The sequence below is a fragment of the Glandiceps talaboti genome, chromosome 16, assembly GCF_964340395.1.
Source record: "Glandiceps talaboti chromosome 16, keGlaTala1.1, whole genome shotgun sequence".
NCBI lineage: Eukaryota > Metazoa > Hemichordata > Enteropneusta > Spengelidae > Glandiceps > Glandiceps talaboti.
Window position 1 is genome coordinate 15735922 of NC_135564.1, and position 16161 is coordinate 15752082.

Below are 16161 nucleotides of genomic sequence, written 5' to 3' on the forward strand. Positions count from 1 at the left end.
CACATCACACAAATTTCACACAATTGCCCAGACACACCGAATTGAAACTATATTTCACCTCTATTGTTGTTTCACAAATTTCACACAATTGCCCAGACACACCAAATTGAAACTATATTTCACCTCCATTGTTGTTTCATGGGACTTAGCAAACTTGCATATGTATTAGCTGAATAATGAATATGCATGACTCCAAAGTGCTTATTACCATGAATTCGATATTTGAAAATACAATGTATGTTACAGTTCAGGTTGGAAAGCGCTTTACAAAAATAGTATGTATTGGTGACAGGAGGGTAAACCACTACTCTGTAACACATTGGTCAACCACTCCCATGAGACGAGGCCAGCCAGTGAGGGCAGAATGACATGATGTATCTTACAGTCTAGTGAACTACTAAATCACAAAAAAAGAGAAAACCACCGATTGGACTGTTATCAAAATTAGTCACGTATTTTGAAAGTGTGTGCACATAATTTGAAATAAAAAGAAGTCAAAATCGTGTCATTAAAATTTTTTATTATTATGACTAAGTATGACTGCTTAGCAAGAAATCTACAAATCTGAGTTTAGGAGTACATTGTACATCATGCAACAAACTTGAAGTTACACTAGCTGCAACAAGATGTTTTTGTATTATATATAATCACTTAATCAGAATATCATACATCCTGCACAGTACTGAATCACATGTTTGTAGATATTTTAGTTTCTTGGTCGACATTACAACTTCTACATACTACACATGCATTACTACAGATACGTGTGAGTATAAGTCAACCTTCTTGTTCAATTTTGAGTCTAGCATAAGGTAAAATGTTATTGCAGGTACTGAGAATTGAAAAAAAGAAAAGAAACGCCAGTTCATCATATAACATGATCATCACCTTTGAAAACTTCTTATAATGATATCACTCATTAAATAGTCTGTGCATAATGTCTCCCATTTTGTCCTGTGCATTCCATGCTAATTGTAATATGCAAGCATGCAACCAATGTCAAAATATCCATATGAATATGCAAATGAGATCATGAATATGCAAATGATTTTTTATTCAAAATGTCCTACTTCCATATTTGGTAGTCTGAGACCTTTTAGCACATTGTTGAGAAGTGTGTTGGATGAGAGGTTAATCTTTGTTTACAATTCTGAGACAAGTCCTGACAAGGGTGCACTGACTTTGATGAGACCCTGTATTTGTTTAAATTTGTCATGGTTTTTATCACCTACAAGTTGTAAAAGTGTAGCTTCACTTGTGGTAACCACAGCGCCAGCTTGACGTAACCTCTGTGAAGATAAACAAATAAAATATACGATGTATGTTTTGAGACTCCTCAAAAGCTTTACCGAACAAACTAGTTCAGCTGGGGAAGAAAACTTTGTCTTCATGCACAGATAGATATTCAGGATTTTCAAAATCTTTCTCCATGTGAACTCTGAGGTCAAGAAAATAGGTCAAATTCAACATGGTGGTTGAAACATCAAAGTGGTATGACATATTATTACTGTAAGTTAGCTGTATATAGGTATAGAAACTGGGGAGGGATTCATCATTCAACTTTTATACTGTTGATAATCCTCATAACACCTCACAGTATTTGTATATGTTCATGAACAAGAACAGATCGAAAGTTCAACGTCCTTCAGTGTTTTTGCTAAGGTGTGGGAACCATAGACTGTTGACAGTCGTTCGTGCCTTTTCTGCTATGTTTTATCTAAAACTGAAATCATCACCTCGCTCCGATCCGGAGCAATACTATAACCCGGTACAGACATACTGATTATTTAGCAACATCACAGCGAGTGCTACGACACTCACAGTTTCCTATCAGTGCGCGTTAGTATTCAGTGCTACAGAGTGAGACGACGACTTTGTTTTAGATGAAACGTAGCAAAAAAGACGCAAACGACTGTCAACAGTCCATGGGAACCCGTGTGGGAACCCTTTAACAGATAGGGGTATATTTAGTAAAATTGGCATAGTTCCTATACATTGTAATATAATTTTGGCGGGGAACAGTGTGCCCTCTAACTTCTAAACCAGTTTCATGCAATACTGACGCACACAATTTCTAGCAACACACCAAAAGTTGGTGTTCCCCTATCTCTTACTATGTTGTGACTCACAAGAAATGCCAGTTTTTATCCTACTGATCCACAACAACTAAATTTGGCTATAATTAGAGGGCACACTGATGGGGAACCCTGGTAAAATGGCTGGGGAACTCAGGTAAGATTTACCTACTTACTGCTCTTTAAAAAAAAAACATCGTTCTTTACTAAGTAGAACTGATTGTGGGTTTGCAACCTTTGTAAACCATGGGAATACTTAATTTCTGATTGAGTATGCAGTAGTGGAAACAACAATTAGTACTGACAGGTCTCTCTATTACTCGGACTAAGGTGAATTTGTAAAATCATGACATAATTTATCCCTATTGTCTTAAATCTGCTTTACATTTCACTATTGTACAAGCTTCCATAGCCAATGAAGTTAATTAGCATCTCATTTAAATATCATGTGATAGTCATGATACAGTACCTGAAATCAAATAGTATTATGCAATGAATATGCAAATGCACATTCATGAATATGCAAATATTGATTTAATTAACTATTGTTATTGTTTAGTGCCTTTATACAGACAAGAAGTCTCGTGACAATTTCACCAATATTGAATAAAAATTGCATTTGAATCAGGTTTGAATTTAAAATGTGACAGGCTTTTCTAATTAAATACATAAAGTTTAATATCACTGAGAGAGGGTTGAAAACTAAAACTTTTAAAAGTCGAATTTGTAGCTGAAAATTCATGACGGTTATGAAATAATTGTCATCGACATTTCTAAATTTGGCAGGTAACAAGGGTTGTTATCAACACTATTTGACCGACATTGATAGTGCACAAAGTGTGGGTTAATGTATTCATTTTGTTGTAATGTAGGTTATCACTAAATCTATCTAGCCCTCTTGTCTGACTCAACAGAGAACCATACTATCTAATTCAGCTAATACAGATGGACTGTTGAGGGCGCTGTTCATACTAGGCTTCTAAACAGTACAGTGATTTGCTTGTTCTCAGCGAGAAGGTAATCTACATGAGTTCCCAACGCTATTGTGGGGGGGGGGGGGGGGGTGCTCCCTTGAAAATGTGAACAGCTTATTCATTTGCATATTCATGACCTCACCTATGATTAAAATACCATGTGACCTACCTCATATGCAAATAGTCTATCCATCTGGCTCCTAGAAGAACACGCATCAGCTACAACATGTACATCAATACCTTTGGCTAACAAGTCTAGTGTCGTCTGCTGAACGCATACATGGGCCTGTCAACAAAAGTAGTCATGATAATCCCAACTCCTTGTGTGTCAAATACTACCAGTGTTTAGACTACAAATTTACAACACAGCAGCCATTTTGTTCATATTGTACATCACATTCACGTGACATTCCTAAGGAGGCGGTGCCAATTAAGTATCCAGATCCAAACAATCTACGACAGGTTTGAAATAGATGACTTTATTGCTTGGTACCGTGTTTATTTTGGAGGCATCAAACCCTAAGATTTGAATCCCATGATTTTGGATTACTTCAATCTCATTAAAATCTTACATAGTGAACTTGCCACAATTTTTTTTTATTTACCTCTCTTTCCATCCGACACAATACTATAGGAGTTCAATTTCAAATCCTGAGCACTGAGTGGATTTATTCAAACAATGAGAACACGTAATGTGCCAAAACATATGGGTACAGTACCTCAGAACACTCTGTTCAAGAAGAGCTTCAGTGCAGAGCACAGACAACGATGTTGTTGTTATTGTTTGGTGGATCTCTTTGTTTCAACTTCTATCGTTGAGTGTTATATCGAAAGACGGATTCTGGTTGGCTACAATTTAGTACAAGATTTGTATGTGAACACCTATAGTATTGTGTCAGATGTACGTACAAGGCACTCACAGAACAAAAACAACAAAAGACAATAAGAGGACTTACTACTATAATAACAGTGTAGCCATAAAGACTAGGTAAGATCAGTTTCTTAATGAGGACCAACACTCTCTATAGCTCCACCATAAAAGTGTTTTTTGGTTTGTTTGTTTTTTATTCTCAATTTTTAATTATAGTACCAGGTTATCTTTTATAGGCCAGGACTTTAATCCCCGGTTCACAGATTGGTGTTATCATATCAATATATATGATCTTTTCTCGTGCTGGACCCAATTTTCCAATAGCTGTGCCAGACAACCGTTTTTCCACATCGAAATTTTAACCTTTATCCGACACTGACTTTTGCAGACATTGATGGATGAGACATTCTTGTGATCACATGGCTTTTGAATGAAAATGTGTGTACTGATTTCTTTCAAAATAGTATTGATTGGTTATACCTGTGTTTTCAATCAATCAATCAATCAATTTACATTTAAATAACCAATCAATCAATCCATCAATTTACATTTAAATAACCAAATTATCTCACTGGAATTTACACATACACACAAAGAGTTCTTGTTGTGGCCACTCCTTATCATTCTGTGATACAAGTCTGGTAATCAAGGCTTTGGTTTACTAAGATAGACCATAGACCCTATGGGTCTGTGGATGGACATAAGCTAAATTCAATGCTGTTCAATGTGGTAGAATACACAAGCAGCTGCTAATGGTTCATCTGATTTGTAAATCTAATCACCCTGTGATCAACATAGTGTAAACATGGGGGGGGGGGGGGGGGTGTCATCGGAAGTCCCAACACAGTACACCACAAGTTTATGGAACTAGCTTACAAGTTACAAAGAGTCATCCTACTGAGACTATCATTAGTCCATTCAATAGCTTATCACTGTTGTATTATGATAGTAGTTTTAATGTGTGTCTACCTTAGTAAACCAAAGCCTCCAATTACATGAGTAATAAGACGAACCAAGGACAACAAAACTTTCATTCTAACTAGGAATCTACATCATTTTAACACAATAAAACCCACAGAAAGTTTACATCCATTTCCACATGTAGTTTTCTATGTAGACAGTCATATCATATCGTATCATCTATATCTCTGCAAAAAAAAATTCTAAGCATGCAAAAGTCATTATTTTATTGGGTCAAGTAAACAATTACCTAACCAACTGACTTAAATCACTGAATATAACCTGAAAACTCATGTTGAAAACTAGGATTTATTCAAGCATTTTGGTTTAGTCTAAAGTTCTAATTTATTTGTACCAAACAACTTACCTCAATTCCACATAGTAGGACAGCTTTCAGATTTGGGATTTCTTTCATAGCTTCTTCAACTTCTGGAATAAGCATGGAGAATTTTGTTTTCGGAAATGGACCTTTGGCATTTGTGATGTCCAGCTCTTCAACTGTGCTACCCAGACCTTTCGGATACTACAATGCAAAGTTAAACCAACATGTAAGACATTAAAAGAAAGGCTTATTTCGATCTTTAGTAAACTTGTATTGATTACTGCTATCAACTTACAGTAAAAGTCCAGTCAGACTTATTTCTGCCTTTAGTACACTTGTATTGATTACTGCTATCAACTTACAGTAAAAGTCCAGTCAGACTTATTTCTGCCTTTAGTACACTTGTATTGAGTACTGCTATCAACTTAAAGGGAAAGTCAAGTCAGACTTATTTCTACCTTTAGTACACTTGTATTGATTACTGCTATCAACTTAAATGAGGTGTCCAGTCAGACTTATTTCTACCTTTAGTACACTTGTATTGATTACTGCTATCAACTTACAGTAAAAGTCCAGTCAGACTTATTTCTGCCTTTAGTACACTTGTATTGATTACTGCTATCAACTTAAAGGAAAAGTCAAGTCAGACTTATTTCTACCTTTAGTACACTTGTATTGATTACTGCTATCAACTTAAAGGAAAAGTCAGTCAGACTTATTTCTGCCTTTAGTACACTTGTATTGAATACTGCTATCAATTTAAAATGTGATTTTGGTGAGAAATATTACCTTGGTAACTTATTCAACTTTAAAAGCAGAACCCTTACTGTACTTGACATGTGTTTGGCCATTTCCTGGAATTTCTTGCATGGATCTATGGGAAAATCCCTGGTGATGACATCATGAATACTCTAATCTCCTTGACACCTTTTCCTTTATCAACACTAGATATTATAGAATACTTCTTTTTCAAATTTCGCACTTTCAATATTTATTTATTTATTTATTTATCTACTTACTTATCATATATTCATTTAGTTAGGCCTAAAAAAAACTAATTGTTTGGTTCTGGGTTACCCAATCCCGCCTAGTTTTTCACACCGACTCTAAACTGTTTTTTACATATTCAAGAAAAAAATAATAAAATCGCAAAAAATTGTGTGAAGTCTTGTGAGAAAAACAATGGAAGCGGAAACTGACATCAACTTAAAAAGTCAATATAAAACTGTTCTTCCAATCTGTAATGACTGTACATATGATGAGAAGAAACCAATAACACAGAGACCATATAGAAAACAACGGAAAACATAACTACCTGAACTAGACATTCCCATATGAAATCTACCTACCCCACCTGACCTATTCTAAATTTAGTGTAATGGGAACCACACAATTTTTTTTTGTTAGGCCTTAGTTAGTTATCTATACAAGTAGTTGTTAGATCACTTTGTATCAATTCAGTGATGCTACAAAAACTGATCCATTCTATCAAGTTCTTCCTTGCCATAAATACTGTAAGTCTTACGTACCTGTTCTGTGACAATGACTGGGATATTCAGTATATTTGCTGCTTGAACCTGTGAATGCAGAAACAATATTGTAAAATAATGTAGTACAAATGCAGTAAAAGTGGCTTTGCTATACTCTACTTTTGATTTCTATTAATGTTAGTCTAGAAACTGTGACGAGGTGGGCTCTCTCTCTCTCTCTCTCTCTCTCTCTCTCTCTCTCTCTCTCTCTCTCTCTCTCTCTCTCTCTCTCTCTCTCTCTCTCTGTCTCTCTCTCTCTCTCTCTCTCTCTCTCTCTCTCTCTCTCTCTCTCTCTCTCTCTCTCTCTCTCTCTCTCTCTCTCTCTCTCTCTCTCTCTCTCTCTCTCTCTCTCTCTCTCTCTCTCTCTCTCTCTCTCTCTCTCTCTCTCTCTCTCTCTCTCTCTCTCTCTCTCTCTCTCTCTCTCTCTCTCTCTCTCTCTCTCTCTCTCTCTCTCTCTCTCTCTCTCCACATATAGTCAATGGACATAATCTACCAAAAAGCTAGCTACTTCTGCTGGGGAGAGGGTCAACAACGCACATTTATTTATGTTCAAATTGCACCTTACTGCCAAATAACGGATATTTCTCAACTCTTCTTTAAGTTATATGATTCAAGTTTACCCCGTTCTTATCTTAATCTTCGCACTCATGATACGGGGTCAATGAACTCTGGTGATGTGTGCAGCTTTGAGCATTTGACTATTTATCATGCAAGTCGGATGAAATGATCCCAGAAATTATTCCGAGAATTTGCATAGTGGTACATGTGCAATCATGCCAATGTAGTGAGGGGGGAGGTGCAGAGGGGTGCGGGGGGGGGGGGGGGCATGCGATAATGTGCTGCCCCGCCCACACTTTAGCCATGCACAAACAAATAATGCGATTACTTACCAGCCTTTGAGAGACAGACAAAATATCGGCAAAATGTTTAATATGTGGTCGGAATTTTTCTTGAATGTCACACACGAATAGCGCTGTTGTTTCGATGGAAAGATTTCCGAGTGTCCTGGTGGCCGCCATTTTGTTAGAAAAGACTCGTAAGTTAATGATTAATTTCTATTGATGAACCCCTAACCTACCAAAAACTGATTATTGTGAATGTTGCCTCTCCAGAGGGCGCCACAGGGCAAAAAAAAACTTGAAATGCAATACAGAAACCGTACAGTTGATACTTATGTGAACTGCAAATGCGCTCCCGAAGGTTAGGTTTTGAAGAGCGAGGGCTGAATTTAGATTTTTTTTAAATGTGAAATGTTAAAATATGCAAAACTATTGCCAATCTATTATTGAAATTATTGTTGTTGTTGTTGTTGTTGTTGTTGTTGTTGTTGTTGTTGTTGTTTTTGTTTTTGTTTTTAAAGACGAGTCTGGTATTATCTTAACTGTGTTTATGCTTTATATGTCATCCCAATAAGTTATTTTCTTGTATTGGGCTTGTATTGTGCCTCTCTGAAATAGAGTGATAAAAGTGATAAAAAGAGTGGGCAAATCTGATTTAGAAGAGCCATGCTGTAGACCACAGGGTTAGGGAGCCCATGCATAGTGTCAGTTCCAAAGAAAAAGACTATCAAGGTCATGAATGATCTCCGCCCAGTATAGCATTAACATCAGCTGTCATGAAAATATTTGAAAGAGTTCTACTCCCTCACCTCTAGGTTTTAGTATCTGCGTTCATGGACCCTTTACAGTTTGCATACAGAAGCAAACGTAGTGTTGAAGACGCTATTATATTCGTCTTACAACATTTATTCACATTTAGACAATCCAGGAACCTTTATACGCCTTATATTTTTCGACTTTTCAAGCGCTTTCAATACGATACAGCCACATTTACTAGCAGAAAAACTTTTAGATATCAATCTCAATATTCCAATAGTTCTATGGACACTGGATTATCTTACAAACCGACCGCAGTACGTGAAAGTTTATAAAGATGTGCTCTCCAACACTCTATACACAAATACCGGGGCACCACAGGGGACAGTACTGTCTCCCTTTCTATTTTCGCGATTGTAGAAATTCGCACGAGTCGTGCCAAACTGCTAAGACTGACTGGACTGATAACTGACGACGACGAAGACACATCGTATAGACAAGAAATAAGTACATTTGTAAGCTGGTGTGACCGGAACTATCTAGAACTTAATGTACTAGGTAAAACCAAGGAAATTATTATCGATTTTAGGAGAAAGTCGTCTGTGTACGAAGATATTTTAATCAAGGGTGAAGTTGTCGATAGAGTTGAAACATATACATATTTAGGGATGACTCTCGATGCTTTCATGGAAACAGAACACACATGCCATTGTCAAAAAACTTCACAGTCGATTGTACTGCCTGAGGAAACTGAGATCTTTTAATGTTAGCGTAGATCTACTACAAATGTTTTAAACTTCAACTTTGAGCACTGTTTTCACTTTTGGATTAGTATGTTGGGCTGGAAATATTACTAAACAAGACAAAGACAGACTTGACAAAATCATCAGAAAAGCAGCTGGGGAGGTTGATAAAAAACAGACTAACATTGACAACATATACCACAGACAAATTACAGACAGACTGGGAACAATATTAGCTGACGACATAAATCCACTTAGGCCAGAACTTGACAGACGACGTATAGAAAGAAGCGGCAGACTCAGACTACCACGCACCAGAACAACACGCTATAAGCAATCATTCATTCCAGCAGCAATTAAATTACACAACTATCAGACAGACCTCGATTCTAGTCCTACATGCTCACAAGTCTAGCTGTGGCCACTCTTTTTTAACGCCTACTCTTTTCGAGTTATCGTCGTTCTTTTATCCGGGTTATGTACGTGTTTTGATTGTGAAAGTCTTGTTTTTATGTACTCGTTTTATTGTTTTTATCTACTCGTTTAAATTGTTTTTGTTTGTATGGCAGACACTATAATTTCCTGACAAGGATCAATAAAGTTTTATTGTATTGTATTGTATTGTATTGTATTGTATTGTATTCTATTGTATTGTATTGTATTGTATCGTATCGTATCGTATCGTATCGTATCGTATCGTATCGTATCGTATTGTATTGTGTTGTATTGTTATATTGTACTTTCCTGCTTTACTTCGAACCGCGGGTGATTTAGACTTGACTTGTGCAAATATTTTCCTTGCTTTCCTTGCGAATATTCTGCATGCCTTTCAAGAAAGCCTGTCGACAATGTATAAAATGTCTATCTCCTACAAAAAAAGAGATGATATTTGAACCAAAGAAAATGGATATTCACGAACTCATCAGTGACAAAAGTCAGATTCTAAAACTATTTCTTTTCTTTTTACAAAACCCTGTACACTTTTTTTGATTCTGACTTTATCTAAAAAAAAACAAACACTGATATGTGCTGACTGCAGCAAGTTGACGGTATACTTTTTACCAATTGTGAACCTTTTATATTTCATTTCTAGGTGTGTTTCTCTGCAGTGTGTGTAGCGCAACAAAGATTGATTGATTGATTGATTGATTGATTGATCGATTGATTGATTGATTGATTGATCGATTGATTGATTGATTGATCGATCGATTGATTGATCGATTGATTGATCGATCGATTGATTGATCGATTGATTGATCGATTGATCGATTGATTGATCGATCGATCGATTGATTGATTGATCGATTGATTGATTGATTGATCGATTGATCGATCGATCGATCGATCGATTGATCGATCGATCGATCGATTGATTAATTATACGTTAGTACAAGACAGGGGGAATTCTGGGCAAACTACAATTTCAATAATCTGACGTCATGAAAGGTGAATGGACTATCACAGGATATCCGACACATATAAGAAATGTTATAATTCGATGTCCAAACGGCTGGGCGTTGTGGCGTGCGCCTGTAATCTAGTTACTTGGAGGCCTGGATGTTGGACGGCTTGAGATTGGGAGTTCTGCTTGTCGTTGTTCTATGGAGATCGGGCGTCCGTGCTAAGCTCGGCATCGATATGGTCGCTTTGGCGGAGGCCGTGACGACCAGGTCGCATAATGAGAGACGTACTGGCCCAGGGCGGAAACGCAGCAGGCAAAAGTCTCCGTGTGGAGCAGTAGTGGGATCGCGCCCGTGAATAGGCAGCGGCTGGTAGCCCAATCAACATAGTTAAACTTCATCCTTTTTGGGTCCATATTTGGGTCCATATTTGAAAATAAGATCTAAAACCTCCATTTTGACAGATGTTCTAAGTTATGAATTCATTTAGAAAAAAAAAGACTTCCTACAGTGATGTATACGTACTAGTTATCTCTGGAACCGTTAACCATACGCTATTTAACTTCATATTAAACATTGGAATTCTTATTTTGCCCATGAAAGAACGTTTGAAATTATTTTCTTTTATCCCAAATGACATAATAAGCAAAGTATCTTTAAATGTATAATTGCAACATTTGGTGTACAAGGTGTGTCTAGTTTTAAAGTTCGACTGATCTATTATAATTTGAGTGACTCATATCGCCAAATCTCACCGAATACAATTTACAGAGCATTGAGGGCGCTCTTCTAAAATGCTCGCCGCTCAGAGTCAGAAGACAGAACTCAAACCTGGGGCCATCCTTTATTTCAAGGCACCGTAGGAGAGTTTGGCCACTCAGCTACGAGTAAACGAACTTTTTAAAAATCGATGACAAAAAAGAAGTAAATTAGAGCAAATGGTTGCAGTAGTCTAGTCCGAAATATATCCGAGTAAGAATACAATGGAATAAGAAAAATAATTCGCACATGAAGGGCAATATATATATTACACGAATGAGGTGTTATTAAGCTGGTACCTATATACAAACCACAGGGTCGTCAATCCATCCACCCGACGTCCGCCCAACCATCTATATATCCTTTCAATTCACACCACTTCAATTCACATCACCGTATAAGTTCACAAAAATGCATTGTGGTCCAGTTACCAAAATACTGTATGTAATGTCCAGCAAATGGTTTATTCGTCTAAGCAAGCCGTGTGTATGGAATTTTCTCCTGGAATTTCTTCAAATCGCCTCGGGCGACCTCGCTTAGTGCACTTCGGAACACATCAATGTTCAAATCCCTGCATTTGCATCGCCGTAAGGCACAGCCTCCTTTACTACACCGTCCAAGACACAGAAGAAATACATGTAACAGCTAGCTCTGGTTTACGAGAATGTGTATTTTGGGGAAGACAAAAGTGTTTTAAGTTTTATTTTTTAACAGCTCTGGTTTACGAGAATGTGTATTTTGGGGAAGACAAAAGTGTTTTAAGTTTTATTAAAGATGAATCTGGGAAAATAATTCTTTTATAACGAATAAAACAACAATATATATATATAAATAAATAAATGTAAGATGTTTGTTGAATCTCGAAGAACCTGGGTATTTACGGGTTGTACACTTTATAAAGTTCATTGCATGGAATGGTGAGAAGTTGCAGTGCCTGAACGCAACTTTAAGATAGAGAACAATGTTTAGTTTCACTAACCTGGCAGTGTATAACGTTGTTATGCCATCGCCAAGTTATGTTCACCAATGAAGCGATGAAGCGATACCCATTGTTGGCAAAATATTACTTTGGGCGTGTGCAAGAGAAATTTACAAAATAACTTCGTTATACGAAGTTTAGTTCAATGTTCTCGTGTCAAAGATCAGTGTGTAAACAGTTACGGCGGTTGCTAGACGACTAGCGTTCTATTTATACAAAGGCGCAATAGCGAATATCACGTGATATAAACTTTTACGCATGTGAAATCAACAGAACAATATGCAAGTATTTAATTATCACGTCATAGAATCGAAACTTCTGCCGAATGAAATAGTACACAAAACAAATATGCAGATATGATTATTTGATTATCACGTGATAGAAAATTTTACCGAATGAAATCGCGCACAGAACAAATATGCAAATGTAGTTATTTGATTGTCACGTGATAGAAACGTTTACCGAATGGAATCGCGCACAGAACAAAATGTACATGTAAGCATTTGACCGCAGAATCAGAAAAATCGCGACCTTTGGCTTTCGCTTCTGACTCGACTCAGGTTGTATCAATGAAATATATAATGAATCGTATACGAAACAAGAATTATATTGTAACGGTAGTGTGAGAAATTGTCAAGATGTCGTGAAATAATTTAATTTTAATCTTATTTATTTTCTGAAGCACCTTTTCTATTCATTAATATTCAAAAGCGCTGTACACACAATAGATTTAAAAGCATGGTAAACAATCAAACAGCTAGTAGAGCTAAAAACAACAAAACAAAATAAAATTGTATTTCTCAAAGAATGGTATGTAATCTATTTAAACAAAAATAAAATTGTATTTCTCAAAGAATTTGTATGTAATCTATTTAGTAGTAGTAAAAGTCAAACAAGTAAGATGTGTATAATTTTACGCACATTACCTCAGACTGGTATTGTCCTAGGGAAATAATTAGCGTGACCTAAAAGTTACCATTTTATAGAATAAGTTACTAAAGTCCTAGTGATGTTGACCTTGGTTTATAACACGGTTCTTTGGCTCGCTCCCTGTGATTATATCAAACTATAACCATTGGGTTATCTTTAAACGTTTTTTTTTGTTCACCTAGAACATTTTACAATAAATTTTGCAAAAGTACAAGGTGTACGACCACTCTTGGGGTATAATTTGGTTTAAAAAGCCATCCGCGCAGTGCAAAATATGTCAAGCCTCCTCTCCATTTTTTTACTTGCGGACCAGCAATTTTCTCTCCAATCCCCCCCCCCCCCCACGTATACCTTTAGACCTATTTTGTAACATTAATAATATGAGATGCTACAGTGTTTCAGTATCGAAAACTTCCAAGCGATGGTGGCCATAACAATAATGTTGCCTATCTACTGAAATCTGAAAACTGTAAGTTTAACCTACCAAGTTGCTGCCTCTTTGTTTCAGACCTAGTATAGTGATAAATTACCTCTTTCATTTCAAAAGGTAGAGAACGCCGTTTGGTTTTGACGAATGACGATGTCGCGAATACTTCAAACATCCGTAAGAAAACCTTGAAGCATAGACAGCTAAAAGACAGGAAGAGAAACTGAGGCCGGAGAAGTGTCGTGTAGTGTAGTATTGCCTTATAGTCGATGTCAGTATTGCAACATACAGTACAGTGATTACTGCCTACTGAAACTTCACAACACACCCTAATAAAATAGCACACACAAATATCACAATTCCACTCATGATATGAACCATTGCTGAATATTGTCATTTTGAAGTTTGAAAAATTATATTCAAATTAGGATAATTAATATGCATGAAGTTTTCTCAAAAGTTAATTGTTCCTAGACATAAATAGAGTATTTATATATGATTTCATTTCATTTGATACAATAGTTTTTGAAATAGTAGTGGGAGAAAATACTCTAATAGGAAATTATTGTGGACCGATTTGGCTAAAATCATTGGAACATATTGCTTCATTGTAGAATATATTTATCAAGTATTAATTAATCTAGTCTAATCTGTCTCTTCAAATAAGGAAAACAACAAAATCACAAAAATAGTATGCAAATTAATATAATCAATATGCATGGAATTTATTCAAAAACTAACCACATACAGATATAACCACATGTAACAAGGGCACCAAATATATATTCATTTGAACCAACAAATTTGAAATAATGTCTAGTGAGAAAATGGTTTAATTGTATGTCTAATTATGCAAAGTGGGTTTTAAAAATTTGCTAAAAATGTTATCAGAGATTATGCCATCCATATAGTGTAAATTTGTAAAGAATTAACCAAGTACTGTACAGTCAAACAAAACTGTATGGTATGCAAATTAGGGTGATTAGCATGTACAATTTTCCTCAAAAAGTAATCGTTGAATTATACAATTTTTTTATTAGCGTGTTCATATTGGTATAATTACTTTTGATAAATGAATGAAAATCAACCACTCTGAGTGAAGCAAGCTGACATTCAGTTGATGCATTCGTTCTCAACAGTGGTAAATTTGAACCGTGATGAAGTTCCATTGTCTTGCCATGTTGAATACATTCATCGTCGAATTTGCTTTGTAATTTTCTAAATTCCTCTAAATCCGCATGAAATGTGGGTCCATAGTCATTAACTTTCTTCCAGAATGTCTCATTAAAATGTTCATAGAGTAGAACATCTGCTTGGTTCCATTTCTCTATCTTTGTAGCAAGGGATGGAGATATTTTATAACGTCTGTTCTCGGTCCGGTTCCCCTTCGAAATATAAAGGATATCTTCGAATTCCCAGCACAGTCGGGATTTTAACAAAATCAGAGATTCATCGTAATAGTCAGTCAACAGAACTAAATCTAGTTCCTTGTCCAGTTTTGCAATTGTTTGGTTGATGACGTCAACATCCTCATCATAGCGATGATTAAAACCTAAATTATACATCATGCCGTTTCGTAATTGTTTTTTCATTTTAAACTCATGCTTCTTCATATACTTATCAGGGTCCTTCATAAACTGTTCCAAAGGATTAACATGCTGATTAAGCTTCATCTTTTCAGCAATACCATAGTATCCAAAAGTGGATTCGAATTTCTTCACTGGATGACGTAATATCGAGACGTACGTAGCATTTGGTATAACTCTATCAAGTTCTTCTTTGTTAAAAACCAAGTGATTTGCCATGATGTTGAATTTGTTTCCGAAATTTGGTTTCGTACGATTAACCATTTTATGCGTGAAAGGACGACTTTCGTCAAAAATTTGATTTCCTTCTGGTATTGCAAATGCCAAGCCATGCTTGTATCCATAACGCTCAATAATGGTACCGGTAGTAGTACTGGCGGTCTTGTGAGTTTTTACGAAGATGATGTCGGTTATGGGTTTACAGTTGGTATTTTTCTTATCTGGGTTACCAAACCTGAATATTAAATACCAATTGACAACAACATGATTACCCGACAATAAATAAATAAATAATATTAAAGGGGCACAAGCTGAAATTATGCGTGTCTAGGCGTAGTTTTTACTGCATATTCAAAATGTACTCGCATTTATTGCACCTACTCAATGACATTCAAAAGTACCCTATACAACAATCACTTGCAATTGACTGGACTCAAACCTGGATTTCTGATATAACTCATAAACGATCATAGGATGTAATAATATGATACATATCAAAAAAAAATCAGGAAACTCCTACTGTGGAGACAGTTTTTCTAACAATGCCAGAAGACAATCTAGAAGGCATACATCGACAACAGGCATGTGGTTTCTTTCACTTGTGTAAAAAGTTCATATAACTCATCTTGACCCACTTTAATATAACTTTCTTTGTCGAGGATATCGTCAATCTATTAATTGTCCCCTAGATTATAGACCCTACACTAGATTAAACATTGTTTGAAGGCCATTTTGAACTATCACATTTGATAAATTTGCATATAGTTTGTCCTCTCATTAAACATTTCTCTT

General features: G+C 36.1%; 2 protein-coding genes across 2 annotated transcripts; both read right to left on the bottom strand.

Moving 5' to 3' along the window:
- Positions 1 to 653: 653 nt before the first annotated feature.
- On the bottom strand, positions 654 to 7750 carry LOC144447522 (isochorismatase domain-containing protein 1-like). The gene is made up of 5 exons (XM_078137569.1): positions 7622 to 7750; positions 6732 to 6779; positions 5248 to 5403; positions 3219 to 3335; positions 654 to 1289 (listed from the first exon to the last, which is right to left on the bottom strand). Exons 1-5 carry the CDS (start codon positions 7748 to 7750, stop codon positions 1143 to 1145), a joined length of 597 nt encoding a protein of 198 aa, XP_077993695.1. The 3' UTR covers positions 654 to 1142.
- Positions 7751 to 14209: 6459 nt separating this feature from the next.
- LOC144447164 (galactosylceramide sulfotransferase-like) lies at positions 14210 to 15954 on the bottom strand. Its single transcript, XM_078137069.1, has 3 exons — positions 15890 to 15954; positions 14628 to 15604; positions 14210 to 14220 (listed from the first exon to the last, which is right to left on the bottom strand). Exons 1-3 carry the CDS (start codon positions 15952 to 15954, stop codon positions 14210 to 14212), a joined length of 1053 nt encoding a protein of 350 aa, XP_077993195.1.
- Positions 15955 to 16161: the final 207 nt, after the last annotated feature.

Excerpts from the sequence above, each read along its gene's own strand:
- LOC144447522 (XM_078137569.1), bottom strand. The coding sequence starts at position 7,750 with ATGGCGGCCACCAGGACACTCGGAAATCTTTCCATCGAAACAACAGCG. Across the intron at positions 6,780-7,621 it reads TGTCTGTCTCTCAAAGGCTG|GTTCAAGCAGCAAATATACT; the intron begins GTAAGTAATCGC and ends CTGCATTCACAG. Across the intron at positions 3,336-5,247 it reads TCCTACTATGTGGAATTGAG|GCCCATGTATGCGTTCAGCA; the intron begins GTAAGTTGTTTG and ends TTTTGTTGACAG.
- LOC144447164 (XM_078137069.1), bottom strand. The coding sequence starts at position 15,954 with ATGCCTGTTGTCGATGTATGCCTTCTAGATTGTCTTCTGGCATTGTTA. Across the intron at positions 15,605-15,889 it reads TTAGAAAAACTGTCTCCACA|GTTTGGTAACCCAGATAAGA; the intron begins GTAGGAGTTTCC and ends TTTAATATTCAG.